At 32.2% G+C, this 21570-nt stretch overlaps 1 protein-coding gene across 2 annotated transcripts in view; it reads right to left on the minus strand.

Annotated features, from left to right (window-relative positions):
• Window positions 1–20648, minus strand: part of LOC148313523 (uncharacterized) — a 29779-nt gene extending 9131 nt beyond the window's left edge. Inside the window, exon 1 of one of the 2 annotated variants that reach the window (XM_088261886.1) lies at window positions 20605–20648. Coding sequence is in view for 1 of the 2 variants with exons in the window: in XM_088261878.1 (XP_088118004.1) it covers window positions 11870–11959 (90 nt within the window). In the remaining variant the exon portion in view is untranslated. Of the gene's footprint in view, window positions 1–11869; window positions 12003–20604 lie in introns of those variants that run through there. The other variant, XM_088261878.1, reaches the window with a different exon arrangement.
• Between the last annotated feature and the right edge of the window lie 922 nt (window positions 20649–21570).

A 21570-nucleotide genomic window follows, 5' to 3' on the forward strand; every position in this document is an offset into this window, starting at 1 on the left:
ACTCGTGTAGTCGTCTCTATAAACCCAATACCTACAAATTTAGCAACCATCCAAAGCATACAGTTCTCACTCAATATTTTAATATGATATCTTCACCTTTTCTAAAAAGAAAATCTCATTCAGACATTGGTAAATGTTTAAAAAAAATTGAATACGTGTGGTCAATTATTCCATGATGTAAAGACCTTTTATCATTTGTTTATTTATATTTGTACTTGTAACATGAATGTATGTAAGTAATTCCATTTACTTTTAAGTACTCGGCAGATACAGAGGTAGCGAGCAATACGCCTTTCAATAGCCGAAATGAATTTGACAAGTTGTTATTCGCTTTCAGATGCTTCTCTTTCGAAAGCTTTAACTTTCCCTTGCGAGTGTCACGCCATTCAGATAAGAACTCTGCACTCTCACTTCCAAGGAGCATTTCCCTCCCATCACGACTTTTAACCGATTATACCCAAATTGAGGAAGCGACTAATTTGACAAATACCATCTAACCCCGAACACATCTCACTGCCGCTTCGGTAGGTACCTATTGTTTTTAAACACGCATTGCAAACTGTATACTTTAGGATGTTTTACCGTAAAAAAAAACACGCAAGAGATAATGGTAGGATTGTGAATTGTTTGGTAAATTCTGTATTCTACATCCTTGCAACACTTTACATCCATTGTTCTAAGTCTAGATAGATTCAACACACCTCAGTTTCAAAATAATTTACGAGAGTTCGTTTGTGAAATTATGCCTTTTGGTTTGTAAAAATGTAATTTTATAGCGCAACGATAATGCTTAAGAAACAAATAAAAACAGAATTTATTATTTCTTATTGAATAAATCATTTTTAAATATCACAAAAACGCGAATTACCCACAATACAAATAAAAAAGATTTCATTGTAAGTTTATGAAAATACAATAATTTACAAACCCGGATTTAAAATCGGCCCGCATGATTGATCGATAATAGTAATACTGTATAAAGACGACGGCATCTAATGATTTCAACATGTGTTTAAATCGGTTCATCGACGTTAATATAATGCACACGCAAGAATGTGATAAGTGTTCTATTGGTTAGCAGATAAACCTCAATCAAAAGCACGTCTCATTCCTATTACGGCAAGACGTTATCATCGGGTGAACGTCCTATTGTACGACGACCCACAACCTACTTGTAGGAGGAAAGCGAAAGGCTGTAGTGTTGTCGCTATAACGAGGTGGCAATCCAATGCACACAACTACCTGCATCGGGCAATCTTCCGATCAATCGACACCACTACCAGATAGCGGCATTAGAATGGAATCTAACTCCTTATTATGCGAGTGAAGGGCGTCAAATCATCACTATACAATATTATTCGTGCAGAAGGTTTAATGGCCACGCAGTTATAATAAAAGCCGTGTACAAATTGTTTTATGGGTACCTTCATATTTATTATTGCTACTTATGTCGTTAAATCGAAAGTTCTTAAATTGATTCATTGTTCTCCTATTGAAATTACGCCATTAGGTTGTCAAAATATTATTAATCTATTTTTTTACATTCTCTTGAAACAATTATTGTTTATAAACAAATGAATGGTATATTCTAACTTGTGTTTAACCAAATTAACCTCAGAGAAATCGCATATTTTAAAAAGTAGTAACTCCTGCGATATAGGCAAAACAATAAACGCATTATGTATGGTTAAGAGGCTAAGTAATAATTTCATAAACTGTTATCTATCATATTTGAAAAGTCAAATTCGATACGATTAGATCTATTAGACAGGATGAAGATTTTCCTTTTCATTTAGTATCATAAATGCATCAATGAACTATATAATATTTACTTCCTGAAAATTATGCATACACATGCCGTAATCCAGGAAGGCCTGAATATTTTACACAACGAATATGTCGCAACGAATCCTTCTGCAAGTATTTCCTGATTACATAACTCTTGTATTATTCTAACGTTTATGATATTCATCACCAGAAACGAAAAATACATACTAAACCTTCGTCGACTCATAGTGACACATGATCGAATAGTTATCGAATAGTAATCGAATAGTACCCACGTAAAAATAAATTGAAAAGATAATACATATATTGCCTAACCAAAACATGAACTTTTATAAATAAACTATAATATAACAAAAAAATTCAAATATAATAAATTTTCTACCGCGAACTATATAACGATTTATCAAATCGCTATCACAATAATAAAATTTAGTTTCTTCTGTTATTTATTACTACAAAATACCAACTTTTAAATTGAACCCAATTTTGTGTGCTAGGTAGGAAATCAGTTAAAATTATCTAGCTTGGCAATATAATCTATCTATAAATATAATACTTGGAAAACCGTCGAATTTTCCTGAAAGCGCTTTCGTATTGAATTATTTGGACACATATTAAAAGCGTTTTAATATTACTACAAAATCATGTTTTTACTTAATGTAAGTCATATTTTATGTAATACTGAATCTGTCGTATTTTATTTTAATTTATTTAAACTTCATGTACAGAAAATAAAAATGTACATTGGCGGGCTTATTACTAAGAAGAACGGACTAGTGATATTGGTCGAAGCGTTTGATGCTTTATATATCTGTTTGCGATCAGAGGGTAGATAGTGCTTGAACATAAACCATTTTTTTATAAAACATAAAACATTATTTAAATACATATTTGGTATTTAATATGGACGAAGCAGTTTCTTCGATCGGTTGCAGTACATAACGTGAGGGTATGCCGTACGATATTTTGATAGAAATGGAACAAGATTAACAGATTCGATACGTTTGTTATATATCTTTCGCACACGTCATAATAATGTCTGCAAGAAAATGAGTTCGCGTTGCATGTGATGTGTGTCAGTAGTGAGCGAGTGTGTGTGTGTGTGTGTGCTGTATCGGAGGAAGTGAGGTCCCTCCGGCCTGTGAATGATGTTAGTATGGCTGTAGAACAGGGGCTGGGGCCGGCATGCGGATGTGCGAGCATACGGAGCAGCGAGCAGCGAGCACCGACTCACCGGTGACCGGCGATCTGCAGCCACCGACCGCAGACTCGCCGACACCGCCGAGACTGGATATTCTTATTAATTAATTTTGTTAAAACTAATTTATGTATTTTTTTTAAAAATAGTTACAGGTTGTCCAGTGGCAGAATTAGCATTATTTTTTTTATAAAAAATAAACTGCAAACAACGTCACTTCTCTAGCGAGTGGCACGGAAAACTGAGGCCAGATTTCAAGAGTGTGTCCGACTTGACGGTCAACATTTTTACGAAATAATTTTTAAGAAATAAAATCCGCACTTCTCTTCTTAGTAAAAGTCATTGAAATAAATGTTTATACTTTGCAGTTATTTTTTTATTAAAATTTTAAATACTAATTCTGCCACCGGATACCCTTTTTTAAGGATCCTGAGGGGTGGAGACGATGTGTCGGCCTCTATACACCCTCTCCCCCCTCATCAATCTGCATAGAAATGTTATTCCTTAAGAATATTTTGAAAATTTTCCTCTGTGCGTAACTGACAAAGAGTCCCCGGGACTCTATAATCGCTGCGGGTAGATCATGGTTTAAAAAAAAAACAAAATAGGACATACTAACTGACATTCACGAGGTTCCTGACAGTTAGAATCCAGAACAATTAGTCACCCGAGGTTAGCTAAATCAATATAACAATTAGAAATCTAATTAGCTTTTTGGTGATTTTATGTCATTACCCAATGTTCAACATAAAACTGTGCACCGCACATCCATTGTTTGACCCTATGTAGTTATTAAGTTTATTTTTGTGTTAATTTATGACGCAGTAAAAAAACGCATCCCTGTAATGTCATTCATCTTAAATCTGTATCTACTAATTGTCTCGCTAAAACTTTGGTTAGGTTTGGGTTGAAAATCCTTCTAAACACAACGAATATGGTTGCGTTTGTTTCGGTTTTCCAGCACATGGGAGAAAATGGATGATGGAAGGATATCATATCCAAGAAAAAAATCCGATAGTTTATATGCTCAAACATGCATTATTTTCAATAATCCATTTTGACACTTATGAAAGGTAACGTTTATGTTGTCTGCTAGTTTTTTTTTCTTTTATTTCGTATTATTCGTAAATTCTAATTGTTAACATATCCGTTAATTTCAAACAAATGAAGTTGGATGCGCGGAAACGTTAATTTGCTAAAGAGCGATTTAAATAAAATTGTATCCTGTTTTTTTTATTCAACATTTCGTATAAATAAAAAAAATGGTGTTTGATAATTTTTGGCACGTAACCGTGTAACCACTATCTATATTAGATAATGATTTTTTAAATTTTATTTATTAAATGAGCTACCGGTCTATTTATATGGCTGCTAAATATTTATGTTTTTTAAACCTTTTTTTCATTCTTTAACGTTAATTATGTGTGTTAATTGTTTAACAAAGTACCAGTAACTTATTCTTATGTTTCCTGTAAGTGCGGTTTTTTTTCGTTGACACATTCTGGTACGAACAATTTTAAATATGTCCATCGTTAACATGATACTATTAAAGGAAATAATAAATCTTAACCATGTTAATTAGCTAATACTAGTAATAAACCGTGTATAGATGACATATATATTTTTCTCATCAAAAGTTATTTGGGACGGATAACGGTTATATTTTTGTATCCAACATGTGGCTGCGGTTTAGTCAAATTTATTGATTACTTATTTACGAGTACATCGTGTGTAATTTTATGTATACTGATCGGTCTCTAATAAATCGTATTAAAAAACCAGCAACGTGCTCTATTTGTGCCCATAATAACTTTTATGTGGTATATACACACGAGGAAATAAATACCAAGTATCAAAACATGATAACGTACGTTTGTTTGTAATCAATATGATGTTAAAACATTAATAGGTTTTATGAAATATAAAAAATCTGTTATCCAACGCGTTTAAACAATGTGAAAACTTAGTTAGATTTCCTGCTGTGAAATAAAATCAATAAAATATTATAAGTATCGAATAAGAAATGACACTTAAATTGATATTTATGCTAAGTGCATTTATTAAAACATACCGTAAAAATCTCACAAACGAAATACTGTAATATTTTTTACAGCTTTCGGCTGCACTAAATAAAACGGTAACTCACGTTTCATTTTTTTACGTTTTTAACCGGACCGGTAAATCACTAACAAAAAAATGACCTCATCTCCGCACATCTCAAATAATCGCCGAATACTTTTATGGATAACTGGAGCGTGTGAAAATTGAAATCAACTTTGCTATTAAAGTTAAGCTTAATCATAATCATTATGTTCAAATGGTATGTTACATCTAATGGAGCTATTATTTGAAACAATAATGTAGCATTCTAGACTAGCATGTGTGGGAAGTTATGTATTGTAGAAGCGGGTCAGTCTGGGCTGGACTTGGCAGACCGCGACTGCTTCTAGATGTCGCTATCAACTATCGGCAGTTAGCCCGAGTTAGGGACCGGTCGACACTCGACACTGCACTGTTTCTCCATGCGGGGGGCGTACTACATTAAGAATACGTGTATTAAAAAAATATTACTCTAATTAACGCGGCGGTATATCCAGCAAAAAACCGAGCTTATAACAGTCGTAATAACGGCTCTTCCGGTGATGTCTAGCAAAATGAAATGCACAAATTGGATACACGATTTAATTTTTTTAGATAGTAGTCCAATACACATATCTTAAAAATTATTTTCTCGATAAACTCATCAGAATTTTTTTTATTATAAATTCATCTGACAATGAACCAGTGGTGAAAAATTTAAACAATTAGCGCGTGTAAAATACGTGTATGAGTAAACATATAACAAATTGCTATAAAATTATATCATTTACTTTTAAAAACAATATAACGTCTGCTTTTAATTACTTTTTTGCATGATAATATAATGTAGTCTTATTAATTATTATAAACATCAAGAATGTAGAAGTTTGTAAATGAATAAGATAATATATATTATCATTCCTCCTTTGTAAGCAAGTGCCTGGACGCCTGTGACAAGTGAACGTATGGAGATGTGGTACTGATTATTTAAATAATCAACAGCTTTGTTTAATTCCAGTAATTTTTTGAAATTATTTTGCAGATAACATTCTTTTTTTTAATAAACGTAACTTTATTTTAACCTCCTACATTTAAAAAAAAAATAATTAAAACGTTTAAAAACCCTAATTTTTATTTATTTAATCAAATCAATTATAGTTTCAGCTCTTACACGTTTACGTCGTGTTTCTAGGGAAAAATCATTCTAAGTAAAATATTTCATTAATTGATTCGGCAGTCACTTTGTAGTAAAATCTATGCATTTTTAATTTACTTAGTAAATACCACTATTTCTTTAAATCTATTGTGACACGTGTTTCGATGCATTCCGCATCATTTTCAAACATTTGTGTTTGAAAATGATGCGGAATGAGTAGTGGGTAGTATTTTTTTTAAATACATAGAATGATTTAAAATTATTTATTTAAATAAATTTAATTCGCCGCAGGCAATTTTTTCCCAAAAAATTACCCATATTAATAGAAAATATATGTATGTAAAATCAAATATCGAACATTAAAGGTTTAAATCATATTTTTGTATACAACATTTTGAGTGTGTCCAAATACTTGTTCACAAAATCTGGATTATCTCCAATTACAGGAGTTATTTTCATATTTTTGTGTTTAATTTTTTTAAACTTTTTATGTCCGCTATAACGTATTAATTTTCGCGTACCACTAACTATCCACTGGTGGTGCGCGTACCACAGGTTTAGAACTGCTATGCTAGATAATAATTAAGTTAAATATTTTGCATACAGCCGATAATACGACACGTGCCACCTTGATAAGACAAGACCCGCGTGTAGCGCCGCAACAGCGGGAGCCACACAGACGCCTATTGTTGGGGCACCGTGACTTGAATACAATATTTAAATAAATATTTGGAAAGCACAAAGCCCGGTGAGAATATTTGGAAAGCGCTCCGAAGTGGTTGGATTCCGTCACGCCCGCCCCTCCCCTCCTCCCCCGCCCGACCACACTGCCGGTGGGCAGCAGGCAGTTTGAGCTGAGTGACAGTTTGGTATTTCCTTCATCAGTACCCTAATATTTATTTTACATACTTGTAAAAGCTGTTGACTGGTCACTTTCATCGCAAGTACACGAAATAAAAATGGTGTTTCGACACGTGACCACTACGGAACAACTTACACTTGAATTGAATTTTATTACGGGAGACTTAAAGGTATTTGTATTAGACCTGTAAATTCTTAGAGGTCTAAGAATTTACAGGGCTTATGACCTGACTTGATGATAGGCTGGTTAAGTGATCACTTTACACACGTGTAATATTCACCATTCTACCTATGATTGACAACCACACAACTCATAAATTTTTTTTTGGAACATCCACACATATCATAAATTCAATCAGCTGGCTCCAGTGAAATCACACATGAAGCGTCATAAAATGCATAATATGTAGGTACATTGGTATTCTAAAAAATGAGTAGTGTGGTTGTCAATCATGTGTAGAGGTGTGTACAGTCATCATTTAACCAGCGTATGACATGTCATAGGCCTTGTTACTACTCTACTTCTACATATATTCTTCGTTATCTATGATGTCAAAATGTAAAAAAAGTGGAGAAACCCAGATTTGTGAACAAGGATTTGGGCATACCCAAAAATGATGTGAATACACTTTTTTTAAAATTATTACGTTCTTGTTTTTTATTAACTTATAATTGATATAAGGTGTTTTGGCATCTGTGGAATGATTCAAATAGCTTTAAAGGTCACGTTTTATTATGTAAATATACATCAAATGACATTCTGCAAAAATCTTTAAGGTATAAAAATGTGCTGTTTATCAGATAATTTATCTCGACTCTTAACCCTAGAATACTAAACTATGTACTAAAATGATGATCCCTGGAAAAAAACAATTTTCGCGTCGATCCGCGCCTCCTGTTTCACAGTACCTAACGTACATTTTTTTTAGTATTACGTGATCTCTTAAACCCAAAGAGTGTTACTATTTATGAAATAAATTTTTAAAAAAAACAACTTTGTTTTACCCACTTTTTATTGGTACACTTTTTCCAACCGGTTTCGACAAGAACCTTGTCATCCTCCGGATTTATGAACTTATTCTAAAACATTGAAATACTCATAGTTAGGTTATAATTAATTACCCTATATTTCAAAAGTTTGTTTTATTTTATAAAGTTTATAAAATGTGCCACAAAGTATCTGCGAAAAACATTCGAGAAAAGTGTTACTATTACTTATTACATAATAAAAGTTTTTGATGGTTATTTCCGTTGTATTTCTATGGCGTATTTTTTAAACGAATGCTTTGTAATAACGTCACTCGTAGGATAGTTTAGTAATCTAGGGTTAATATAACATGTTTGTTCATGTATTTTATTCCGGTAATAATTAATGAACCGCGATGACCGCGCGCCTCAAAAGTATTCAACCATATCCCAAAAGCTTTAAGGTACATCTACACTGGAAAACGAAAAAACTGTATGTGGCTGTTTTATTGAATTATTTGACATCAAATACTGTTTCTGTGAATCTGATTTGTAAGGCTCATCAGCCGTTCTGAAGTTGCCAGCTTCAAGTTTGCTCGATATGAATGAGATATTTTTTTTATAATATATTTTACTTTTATAATAGGTTGAGTATATTTCATTATATATAAAAGATACAAAAAGTGATTTCACTAATTTTGCATTTTATAACTTTAAAACTTTGCTATCAATCAATTTGTGATTTTTAACAAAGTATTTTTTTTAAGTTAATAATAATAGTTGTTAATAATAAAAAATTACACTAGTCAAAATTTTAATACAAATACAAGCGAAGGTGAGAATTTTGCGATCTTTCAAAAAATAATGTATTTATAAGTTTAAAAATGCATTATTTTTAAACTTATAAAGTTGAATATTTTACATGAAAAATATCAACTTGACGTGCATTTTTACAGTTCCACATCCGCTTTTAAAAAATCCCCAAATTAAGTGATTAAGATATTTTTTGTTGTTGTAAAAATCAGTCCATGAAAATCGTTGAAACCTCGCTGTAAAATCCTCTACTAACGCTTAACCCATTTTGTTTCCCGGCGTCGAAATGTGTGTACCTAAAATATGTAAATAATAGTTTCCAAAAATACAATTCCGATGCCTTGTATCCGGTTATAGCGCGACAAATGTAAATATGGACTTTCCCAACATGTGACGTCGAAAACAAAGAATTCGGAGTCATTAGCGGGTCTCCTGGCAATTAGCACGTGGGACATGTGGTCCGGATTGCGTATTCGCTTTTCCGGCCCAACTTTCTCAGCCGCCTCTGCCAAAGGAGCCGCGGCCGGAAGGAAGCGCGAGGTGGAAAAACTAAAAGAAGCGAGTACCTGCCCCGACCGCGGAACACCTGTGCGCGCTGCCCGCTGCCCGCTACACCTGAAGCGATTGCCTCGACGCGTAACCATACATTTAGCATCGGCATTCACACTACATACTAGGTCACACTTTCTCGCGACGGAGCGGGACCGTTGAACCCGACTTTTTGCGGACTTTTTATTTATCATCGTGAACGATGATTCAGTGAAAGTACGAACGTGTAATCAAATGCCTCATTTAAATTCTCCGAATGAATGCAAATGAGTACCTGCACGTATTATAATATTCGTCTACCTGTCGACCTAACGAATCATAGCACTGATAGTGCGTATAGGGAAGGGAATCGTTTCGGAATGCAGTTGGCGGGTACCTACCTAGCTTTATTATTTCTTATATGTAGGCACCTAGGGAAGAGCTTTTTGAAATAATGTACAAATAGATAGTTCATCGACAAAAAGTAAAAAAAAATATTACCAAAGCAAAAAACGAAAAAACAAAATTGGTTCAATTCAAGGAAAATAATAAAAGAGGAAGTTTTATTTATTTTTTAATAAATCGTCAAACACGTAAATTTAGTTCATAATATAATTGATTAATATATTGAAAATTCAGTATATTGTTTAGAAAGCGATGAAGGATGCTTTGGTTGAGCCAGACATTGAGATCGGTTGCTGCCAGTTGCTGTCAGGAAGTAACAAAATCACCTACCAAAGAAGACACAACATTATCAAGTCATCTCCAAATCAATGCGGAAATAGACTAGGCAAGTAGGGAACGGCGAGAAAATAGTCTGTCTCAACCTTAAACACCCCAACATTTAAAGAGACAGGTGATAATATAAAAACCCTAAGGTGACTTGAAGACTTTGAAGGAAGCCTGAAGAAGTCGAAAAGCGAATGATTACAAGCTGGTGGTGAAGAAGAAGACAAGCAAGGGCCAAATGATAGATAATCGGAATCAAGTTGTAGGAGAGTAAAGAATCGAATTCTCAGCTAAAAATTCTGCACCATCACGAAATCACAATTTAAAAACGGGTAAAACCTTTCCGGTAGTATGGACGTAAATAAACGTCGGTGTAAATTATTCTAGAAGAAGTATCGACGTTAACGAACGTCGAAGTCTTTCTGTCAGTTGTTATGATGTAATTTGTATAGAAATGACATCTGAGGATATTTGTATTTAACTTTGTCATAAAATAAAACCTAGAGATGTTGAGCTTTATTTTTTATTTAAATTATTTTTACATAATTTCTATCTTCATAATACAAAAGATTTGATTTAAAAAATACATACATGTACTTGATGTAAAAAAAAAACCGCTCTCCAGAGAAAGTCGGACATCAATTATTGTACTCCTGGAAAGGTTAAATACTTTTACCCACAACCTCTCAACGATTCCCAGTGCATAATATTATCTTGTATTTTATTTAAAATACCGAAAATTGAAATTAAAATCGGTTCTTCAGGATATCGCGGACGTTCCGTTCGAGTGAAATGGACAACGAGAAATTTGTTGTCGAAGATCACCGCTCCCGAAAGGTGAAGGTGCGTTCTGTTAGTGTGGCGCATGTTCCGCAGCCGTCTGACATTGGCCTTGCCCTTGTATGATTTACAAGTCGTGCTTAAAAATATACCGGTGATGTATATCTAAAAAAGGTTTAATCAATCATAGCGGATGTTTTTTTTTAAAATAATATAGTTTTTTTTATAAAAGGAGTTTATATTGAACGATAATTTTAAAACAAATAAATGCAGGGCTTTTTTTCATGTAACCGGCAGCTTTTTTTCACGGATATATCTTTATTTATTTTTTTAATTTTCAAAATCAATTAGACGAAACCATGTTTGTTCTTTCGTAAATACAATTTTATTTATGTATTTCCCAAAATGATAAAATACAGTTTTGTAATGAAAATTTAATTGATATTTGAATACATTTTTAGTAAAAAGCTTGACATGAAGTTCCGGGACCTTTTTGTTTAAATAAGACCCCTGAATAAATGTAAACAAATAAATGAAAAACAGTAAAAATATTTAAATTATTTAATGAATTCTTCTTCTCCTAACCCTTATCAACACCCAATGGTGCATAGGGCACTGCATCGTATTGAAGCAGAATTATCTTGATCGTTGCTTACATGAAGGCAAGGTGATCACTCCTGCGCTTCAGGGACCAGTCCAGAGTGTAGAGAATATCATTAATATTTATTTCCACCCCCCTGGGAATCGAACCCGGGACCTCCACCACGCTGACCATACCACAGAAGCGTAATTTCAGGAATAAGAAATATTAATAATAATACTATGTAAAATAATAGGTACATAAGTATGAAAAAAACCAAATGATGTTATTACCTATGCTATTTAGATTTTATTCCTCAAAGTCAAAGATTTTCACAAATTTTCTTTATTAATTTTTATTTACTAAGTATTTCCTTATAAGTCAAACTTACCTCGTTATAAAACACACCCTGACAATGATTATTGTATTTAAGTGTCGGATTATTATGTACAAATTTCGATAAGATTATAATAAAACACATCTAAAACTTTCACTTGTATTATTGTTAAAATACAATAATATTTCATTTAAGTTTACCTACTAAATAATAAAAAGCGCATTAAAGGCATTAGTATGATTTCTCTTTATAAACTTATTCGATCGAATGAATTAATTGACAGAATCGAAATACATCATTGGAAACATTAATTATCGAAAAAAAGTGTAGCAATTTAAAAAATAATATACATTCAATTTAAAACCGTCCGAGTATGAAGAATGTTAAATTAGTATCAGTGACGTTGTGATAGGCGACTGGCGACAGTTGATCATGTTATTCATAATAAAATTAAAATTATCATAATTTATTGCTTACATTTCTCGATGAAAGTAACTTCAAGAGCCAGAATCAATTGAAATATATTTTAATGAGCAATTAAAGATAATTTATTCGTTATGATTTTTTTTTACATGTACGATAGCTATAAAATATCCGATTGGATTTGAATTATATAGATCGAGTGACATTGACCATTGACACTCGCGGAAATCTGTATGGTATGTTGTATTCAAACGGCATTTAAAGCTTTAGTCTCCGTATCTATTGTGTAAAATCTGAATGTGTGTATACCTCCGAGTACCTGACTATGGATGTGACGTGTGCAATAGGTACTACACGATGGTAATGTACGCGTAGAATGTGCGGAGAAGAGTCGTACCTCCATATCCCATGTTCGCTTATTATTTGCGTTCTAATGGGTGTGGTGATATCACAAGAGGAGTGTCACTACAATAAACTATTCAAATTAGGTACTTTAAAAACTTCCGAGAGAAGCAGTTACATGTCAAATTTATGAATATATTTACCTAAATATAAAAATTATCGGGTTAGGACATCCGCCATTAAATGTCAGAACAAAATTATTCAGTTATTTGGCTCCGTAAATTAATGCATGTTTATTTAAATCATTCGCTGGTGAAAATTTTGCATTCAAATATCAGTGAAAAGAAAGTATAAATATGATATTTTCCCAGTAGTTATTTATAATAAAGAAATCGCCCGAATGGATTTCTAAAAAAATATAATGAAACGCGATACAAAAACTTTTTTCTGACAATTGCATCGGAGTCACAAAAAAAAAGTCAATAGCTCCTCATTTAAATATCGCTGACAATCGAAATTTGAGTAGCAAATTTATTTTTTAGAAAGTTGAGTGAGTGGAGGTAAAGATAATAATGACATATTATTTATTGATTTTGTTCGTTAGTACTAGATCTGGGCCCAGTCACCAGCCATTACTCTCACCCACACTCCTCACGAAGTGTCCCTCGGGCCACACAAGAGGACCCCACTAAGACGGTCACTTCTTTCATCTTTACTAGCAAACTTGACATCGCGTTATATGTAAGAGAGAAAGCAGGAATGCACTGACAAAATAATTACCATCATCTCAGATAATATTGGGGAGGGGAAAACGTCTACATAGTTATGTTTTGTTTAAATCTTGGAGATAGCTACGTGAAAATGATATTTCACTGTTATTTTAGCAGAAAGAGAGGTGAAACAAAATGACGTCAACCTTTTCGTGAGAATTTTCTTAGCGGGTTTGACTTTTGACCCCATGGGTTACCGTGTACCATGGGATAATATAATCGCATTATTTGTATGCTATCCAGAGGTATCTGTCATCTTCCGAATAAGGTATTGTTGTTGGTAGGTACACGCGTATACTTAAAGGCCTGTATTGTCAAACATCAAATGCATTTTATTTCCTGATAGATATTTTGTGTTTGATTTAATTCCAGAACCAGGTTCATCCAGAGTTGTTCTAGGAAAGTAAAAAAAATATTCAGTCAGAGCTGAATCTCGGATAATCTTAGAAGAAGACTTACAAAAATGGGTGCTGGTGACGGTAAAAAAAAATCTACTACGGAAAGAAATGCTTAAATATGGGATATATGTTAGTGTAAAATGGAATTTTTATAAAATAATTGAGTAAACATTCCAAAAATAACATACACATTCACAGATATACTTTTAAATAATAAAAACAAGGTATTTGCATTTTGTTTTAAAAAGTGTCGGGATAAAAAAATTTAAGTACATATATTTATGAGTATATAAATATAGATATCAACATATTTTAATTTACATTTCAACATTTTTTAATAAATAAGTTTTTTTAAGGAAGTCTAGGTACTGGGCTTGCAACCTGTCATTGGCCAGTTTAAGTGATCGCCTTAACACTTTTACATTCACAATGTTTCTTCAATATCATTAATGACTTTGATAACAACCGCTTGTAGCAGTAAATGTTATTTCTATTCGTGCGTAAAGATTTGATAAAAAACTGAAAATATTTTTAAATACTATTATTTTTCAAATTAATGTTACTTTGTATAACAATATTTTATATATTTAATGTTTGTACTCGTACCTCCTTAAAAATATAATTTATCAAAGCGGCTTAGTATTTATAAACCTCTAAATGTCGAATTTAAAATTAATATTGTTTTTACTGTTAATCTTTAAAGTCGATTAAAATATTAGGAATTTCACAAAAACGCTAGAAAGGTCAATGTTGATATTAATTGGTATGTAATTTATCACAATATAATATAATGAGTATTAAAAAGAAACAGTACGGTATTGGCATTACTGGCAATAAAAGGAGAGCAGTGCCAGTGACTGTATCCGCCAGTGGTAATACAAACCTCAATAGATCCGTTACATTTATGACAATGTGCGATGTTCGAGCCAATTATTACCATGAACTAACTGGTTATCCAACGCCTGCCAATCACCAGTAAGTTACCACCTGATCCCAATCCTGAGATTAACCGAATTAAAAATACAAAAAAGTAACCGAGTAGATTGTGATCGATCTAGATTGACTTCACGCAATCGCTCTTACCCAATATGCGATGAATAATCAGCGAACAGTTAAATATTTCTTATAACATAATTACTCTTTATGCTATTTTATAACATTTTTTATTTACAAGAAACAACTAAGTACCTACCATTATTATGAACACCCCTAAGAGTTTCCTGATATGAATATATGTTTCCTAATATGAATTATGTAAAACGATGCGATTTATTTTACTAGTCTACGACTACAAACTTATTTTATTTTTAAGCTTTTATATTTTTTCATCAACATATTGACTGCTCGATTGATGTCATTATCCAATCGATATTTCTACATATCGCTCACTCCTTTCAAGAACGTCATAAATCAAAAAACTTGATCTTTCAGGAGAACGTTTTTAAAGTTTAAAAATATAATACAATGTATTAAAAATAAATATCAAGCCACTTATTGAACTTTTTAATGTGCAACAGATCTTTTCAGGTAAAACCTGAAGGTTTTTGTCCATTTGAAAAATATTTAGCATATTTAAAAAAAATAATTAAATAATACCTTTTATTCAAAATGAATCATCAACACTTTCTGCCCTGTAGCTGGTAAATATTAAGTTTAAAATATGCCTCTTTTCCTGGATATAGTACATTTTTTGGGCAATCCGAAAACATGTGCAACTGAAAATTGACGATTTTGGATTTATGACGTTCTTGAAAGGAGTGAGCGATATGTGGTCTTGAAAATCAAACAGAATATAACAAACGCTAACAAGACGTGCATATTGTATGTAAGATTATTATGTATTATGGAGTTTTCAATTATAATCAAAGATTATATTATTTATCCACGTTAATATAGACATTTTACAGTATTATCTCTCGCCAATTTGCGGAACGCTTGACTAAAAGTATAAACACATCATTAAATAATTTGCGATTAATCTAGGGAATATCAACTCTTGGGTAGCAAAAATATAAATATTTTTTTTTTAAAGGAAACGAATCAGAATTTACGAAATTATGAATATTAAAATACGTAGCATCAAATTTTATACAAGTATTTATGGAAGTAAATTTTATAGAAGAAAATTTTATAAAATGGCATTCAATTAAACACGTTTTATCATGTAACATGGAATTTGTTGTTTTTTTTTTTAAATATATTCTTGAGTTCTTTACAACTAAAGCCACATTACTCATTTGATTATTACTTTTATATAAAACAAATAAGTGCAATTTAAAAATAAAAATGAAGAGTTACCTAGAATGAGTTTATTTAAAAATATATCAATTTAAAACAATTAAAAATTTTGAAAAAAAAAAACATTTGTGAGATCGTACAATGCTATCGTTAATTGTGTTGTGAGAATCACTTAATAACCCTTTCAAATCTTAGAATAACTATCGGAAAATTAATAAAAGCTATAATTATCTAATTATTATTAATTATATTTACATTGCAATCTTAGTTCCCACATTAACAAAGAAAGCATTATTTCTGTTTTGAATAAAATTCGTAACGAAATCGATTGAACTTTGAACTTTAAAATAAGCCGAATAATGGAAAGTGAAAACTTCTCTAAAACCTGGAAACCTGTCGGTACCAAAATTTTCTCTTTGAGTGATATAATTAATAGCCAATTTTCGTTTTTACTGGAGAAACCAGCCCAGAACAAGGAAAGTACAATAGATATCCATATGTAGTACAATAAAATATTTTCAATAAAAATCTTGATTCCTTGCCTATTTTTATTATTTTGTTGCACTGCACATTTTTTTCTTTATAATTTTGCATTATCATTTTAAATAAAAATATCGATGTTACTTTATTCAAAATAATAAATCTTCTAAAGTTATTTATCTACTAATTTGAAATTTTGAAATAACGTTGCTTGCAACAGGTAAAAACAAGTTTTTTTAAACAGTTTAATAATCGTAATGGCAGCGCCATCTGTTGAACGTAACAACAACATACGGAAAACTTAAACATTGCTTATGTATGGCAAACGGCGTGTTTGTTGACAGGTGTTAAAATATTCTGTACCCAGAAGCATTGTGAAATTAAACTTATTAGAAATGTGTTCTATCTCTTTTATTTATTTTCTATCTAACCAGACTGAGCCACAGCAACGCGTGGCTGGGTGTAGCATGTTAAAAATATATTTACTTTGTGTACAATGCGTGCCTAATAAAGTTTTAGCGCTTTGATCGTTTTCAAATTCAAGCATAAAAATCATTATTTCTCAATAAAGTTTTTTAACCAAACTCGGCCTCGCTTTGATCCGGGTTAATTCGCCGATTAAATAAATCTTTTCTTCTCTTCTCAATCAAGTCATACAGGATGCGATCTTACGTATACAAAAACATAAGTAATTGTTGCATGTATTTTAAGAGCGACTTTGAATTTGAACTCTCATTGCAAAAATACTCACTATACTAACTTAAACAATTTTACAATTGTCCGCCTCCGTAGTGTAATGGTCAGCATGCTCGCCTACCATTCTGGAGGTCCCGGGTTCGATTCCCAGGGGGGTTTAATAAATATTAGTGATTTTTTCACTCTAATATTTATTCAATATTACACTGGACTGGTACCTGAAGTGGAGGGCTGATCACCTTTCCTTCATGTGTAATCGATCGAGATAACAGTGCGTTTATATGAAGCAGTGCCCTAGCACCATTGGGGTGCGGTAAGGGATTTATTATTATTATTATCATTAAAATAATATTAATTTATGGTACTTCTTATACGGTTTCAAAATAAAACTGTTATTAATCCCTTGCACGTTATTACTATTTAAAAGACCGCCAGATAATACAATGGGTGCGTATTTACATGCCTATAGTGTAAAAATACCACAAAAAAACTATAATTTATTAGGTATTAAAAAGAAAATAAAATACCATAAACAGTAACAAATGTTCTTTTTTTTCAGATCTTAATCAGTTACGAGTTAGTTTAACGAGAAAACATATTCACTATTTTTTAAATTTATTATAGTACATTTTTTACTCGTATTCAAAGTATCCACGATATGAAAAGAGAGTCCGGTATATTTATATATGATTTTTAGATTATAAAATCAAAAGACATAATTTAATTAGATTGATTTACATTATAACGAACTTCTACCTAGTAATTTCACTAACTCATTTGAATATTTTAGTCAAACATGAATACTGGTTTTTAAAATTATGTTGATGATGTCCGGTAAGATGTTAATTTATTTTTTACAATAAATTAACTATACATAACGATTGTAGCAAATTTAAAGACTCAATAAAGCGTCTGTTTTTTTCACGTGAAATTAACATTTCTATATATATATCTATATATATATATATATATATATATATATATATATATATATATATATATATATATATATATATATATATATATATATATATATATATATATATATATATATATATATATATATATATATATATATTTCTATATATCGCGCATTTGAACCTGTTGAAAATGAAGTTATGTTTCTTGGCGACAGTAGTCGATTTTCTTGTCATTAAAAAATGCATAGATGTTTTTAAATCTCTGATTGTCGTTCCTTTTATTCAATGAGTTTTTAAATAAAGACAAAATATAAAACACGGTGATTTTATAATAACATGATTTTATTAAAGTCTTTGGCTTGTGCCTAGAAAATTGGAAATGACTATGGGCTAAATAGATAAGAATTTAGTAAGTAGCTTTATTACAAAAACTGACGAGTTTTTGATATTTTATTATAAAAAATCTTCGTGCATAATTCAATTGAGTATGATATAATATTGGATATATATTATTTGTATGTACAATTTCTAAACAGAAAGAATTGTACAAATAACTTCGTTTTTTTTAAATATGAATTTTAAATCGTTTGACTAATTTGGTTTGTCTATTTTTAAGAAGGAATATCTAATGTGAACATCATGTGATTTATTTTATCCACGCATCATTCAATTATGACAGTTTGTAAATAAAGAATAATTTTGTTAATGTTATAGCATTTTTTAATAAATCCAATAGACTTATTAATAAATAATGAGTCACTAAATATGCTTTTAAGTATGGATACTATCATTTTTTCTACCTACCTTACAGTATGTAAAAAGTTTTCAGAATTAAATAAATTATTAAAGTACATGGATTACGAAAAAAACGAAGATTTAAAAGTTAATTAAATTACGTATAACCATAGTAGAGAGCGAGTAGCATGTTTGGTTCGACACCAGAAGCTTTAAAAAGAAAATGTTGCGCCTACGGGAAAAACTGAATCAGACGCCCCGATGGCAATAGTGAATTATCTCATAAGGGCCATAAGTTCTACTTGGAAGCTAGAGGACATCATAAAATCAGATTTCGCGGCATCGCAATTTCCTGGGAACTATCATTTCTGGGTGACACAAAATTATAAAATGCGAATTTCCCTCAAACGAGTGAGAACATTAAAATATTATTACGGCCCGATAGAATTTGTGAAGAAAAAATCTGTCCCCCTGCCGTGGTAACCTTTTTTGCTCGTCATCCTCAATACGAGTTTCGACTCTTTTTTAAAGTTTTCAGAAATTTATGAAATAATGCTAGTAAGGTTTCATGATGTCAAAATTTCCTGGCGACATTTTTTTGATCGACAATACTGATTCAACGGTAATTTTGAGTTTTTCGGTGGAAGCCTGAACTTATTTAATGAATCGAAAAGCTTGTTCACTCGTTCTAGGACCTCACTACATATAAATTTGACCCTGCCCGGTAGTAATTGTATAAAGACGATTTTAACGCCTTGGATAAATGCCCTTTCCATCTCGTATTTGTAGGACATTGGCTACCATGTATGCATGTCCTGGGTTCGATTCCCGGGACTTTCATACGGGTATATAGTAAATATCCTCCGTACCACTTTCAAGGATTTAGAGAATAACATTTTTCAGAGCAACTTTAAATAGTATTACAAAATTTAATAAAATAATATACATGAAAAGTCGTTGCAACGTTTGTCTCTTCAAGTTTTCAGATCAAATATAGATAATACATATCCCAGCTCTATTCAAACTGGTTAGATATAAGTATAAGCTAATTTTGAAGTGTAGGTAGCGTATCATTCTTCAACATACCTCAATGGTTAAAATATTATTTCACAGTAATTTTTTACTTAACCTAAGGATCCCTTTACAAGAATAAACTTTAATGATCGATGTCACGTATTGTATTGAATGATGATATTTAGAAATATTGTTAACTCTTGAAATAAAAAATAATGAAAAGTATCAAACAATTCAAATATATAAGTTTTCCAGAAATAAATCAAATGGAGCATAATGTTAACATCGTACTGAAATGTTCTTATTTCTTAAATTTGAATGCTGTACGTATATAATAATAAGCTTTTTAGCAAAATGAGTAATTACAATATCTAAAAACTACTGAATTAAATCCAAACAATTAAAAATTGGGATCCTAGAAATAAGCTTAATATTCTATTATTTATTCGTCGTTTATGAGTAGATAAATTGAATTGATTACAACAAAGCACCGGCGTACTATGCGTGGTCCGATAACACCCAAAGAAGTTTTCCTCGGAAATAGCAAAACACTTCACGACACTTTCCACTTATCTACTCGTAAGGTGTCACGCACATATCGCTGGTGCTCTGTGCTAAATATTCAAACTGCGGACTCATTGTGGCCACACAAATCTCGAGGGACAGATGCAAATCGGTACGAGAACAAAAGCTCGCGCGATCCGCGGACGCAGGGCGGACGAGGAATTTGGGAGCCACCACCAATTATAAAGTAGGTGCGGATGTTGACGTACCTCGAGTAGTGATTGCGGTAGCGGTAACAGAGGAAGAGTGAACTGTTGTCGACAGTCCGCCGCGGTGTATATAGGCGCGGGGCCGGACCGTAACCTACTTTCGGCCCCTCCTCCGCCGGCCGTCTTCACTCCGAGCCGGTCTTCCACCGACCGGAGCCACCGTGGAGAAAGGTTCCCGGAACCTCTGCTCCTGCATCATCTCCTCCACCATCTCTACCCCCCTTTCTACCTCGCGCCGCGCTAGCATCCCGCCGATCAGCGTGGGTAAACAGTCCGATGCATCTCCGAACAGATCCACCATCTACCACTGGCACTGCAAGCACTCTCCGCGGTAGATAGTCTGATGATGACACTAGGAGCCGGTTCTCAATGTGGGAATAAACTATCGATTTTCGTTACCAAACACACGGAAGATAAATATTTGCACACTGTAGTAGGTACGTAATTACTTGTATATGCATATACCTATACGAATAAGATAAATTATCGAGAATACGAAACACACATTTCATTTTGAAAGATTCGGTCAGATTGCCTGCAAATCGGAATGTCGATTGATCATTGGTATCGAAAATATTGTCATAGTAAATCTCGATTTAACAAAATCAATATTCTTTGCGATTTTTCATTCAATATTTTTAATAAAATTTATGAAAATATAAAGTGTCAAAGCATAAAATCATAATGCCGACCGGTTTGAAAGCAAACAGCCTCTTGCTCAAGACTAATTAATAAAATTATTTTATCCCCAAATGCTACTCGACACAAAAAGAATAGTCACATGATATTCCAACTAATTCCAAACGCGTTAAACTACGTAGATAAATTTGATTTTGTTTCTACTCCGTAAAAAAAAACAAATACACAAAATTTTAGTTTCGGTAAAGTTAACTTCCTGATTATACGGATTGTCAACTGGTTTCAAAATCCCAAAGTTGTTAGAGATAAACGCCGTGAAGTTGGTAT

This window comes from Brachycentrus maculatus, unplaced genomic scaffold, assembly GCF_059751285.1.
Source record: "Brachycentrus maculatus isolate JH-2025_06_01 unplaced genomic scaffold, ASM5975128v1 h1tg000010l, whole genome shotgun sequence".
Taxonomy (NCBI): Eukaryota; Metazoa; Arthropoda; class Insecta; order Trichoptera; family Brachycentridae; genus Brachycentrus; species Brachycentrus maculatus.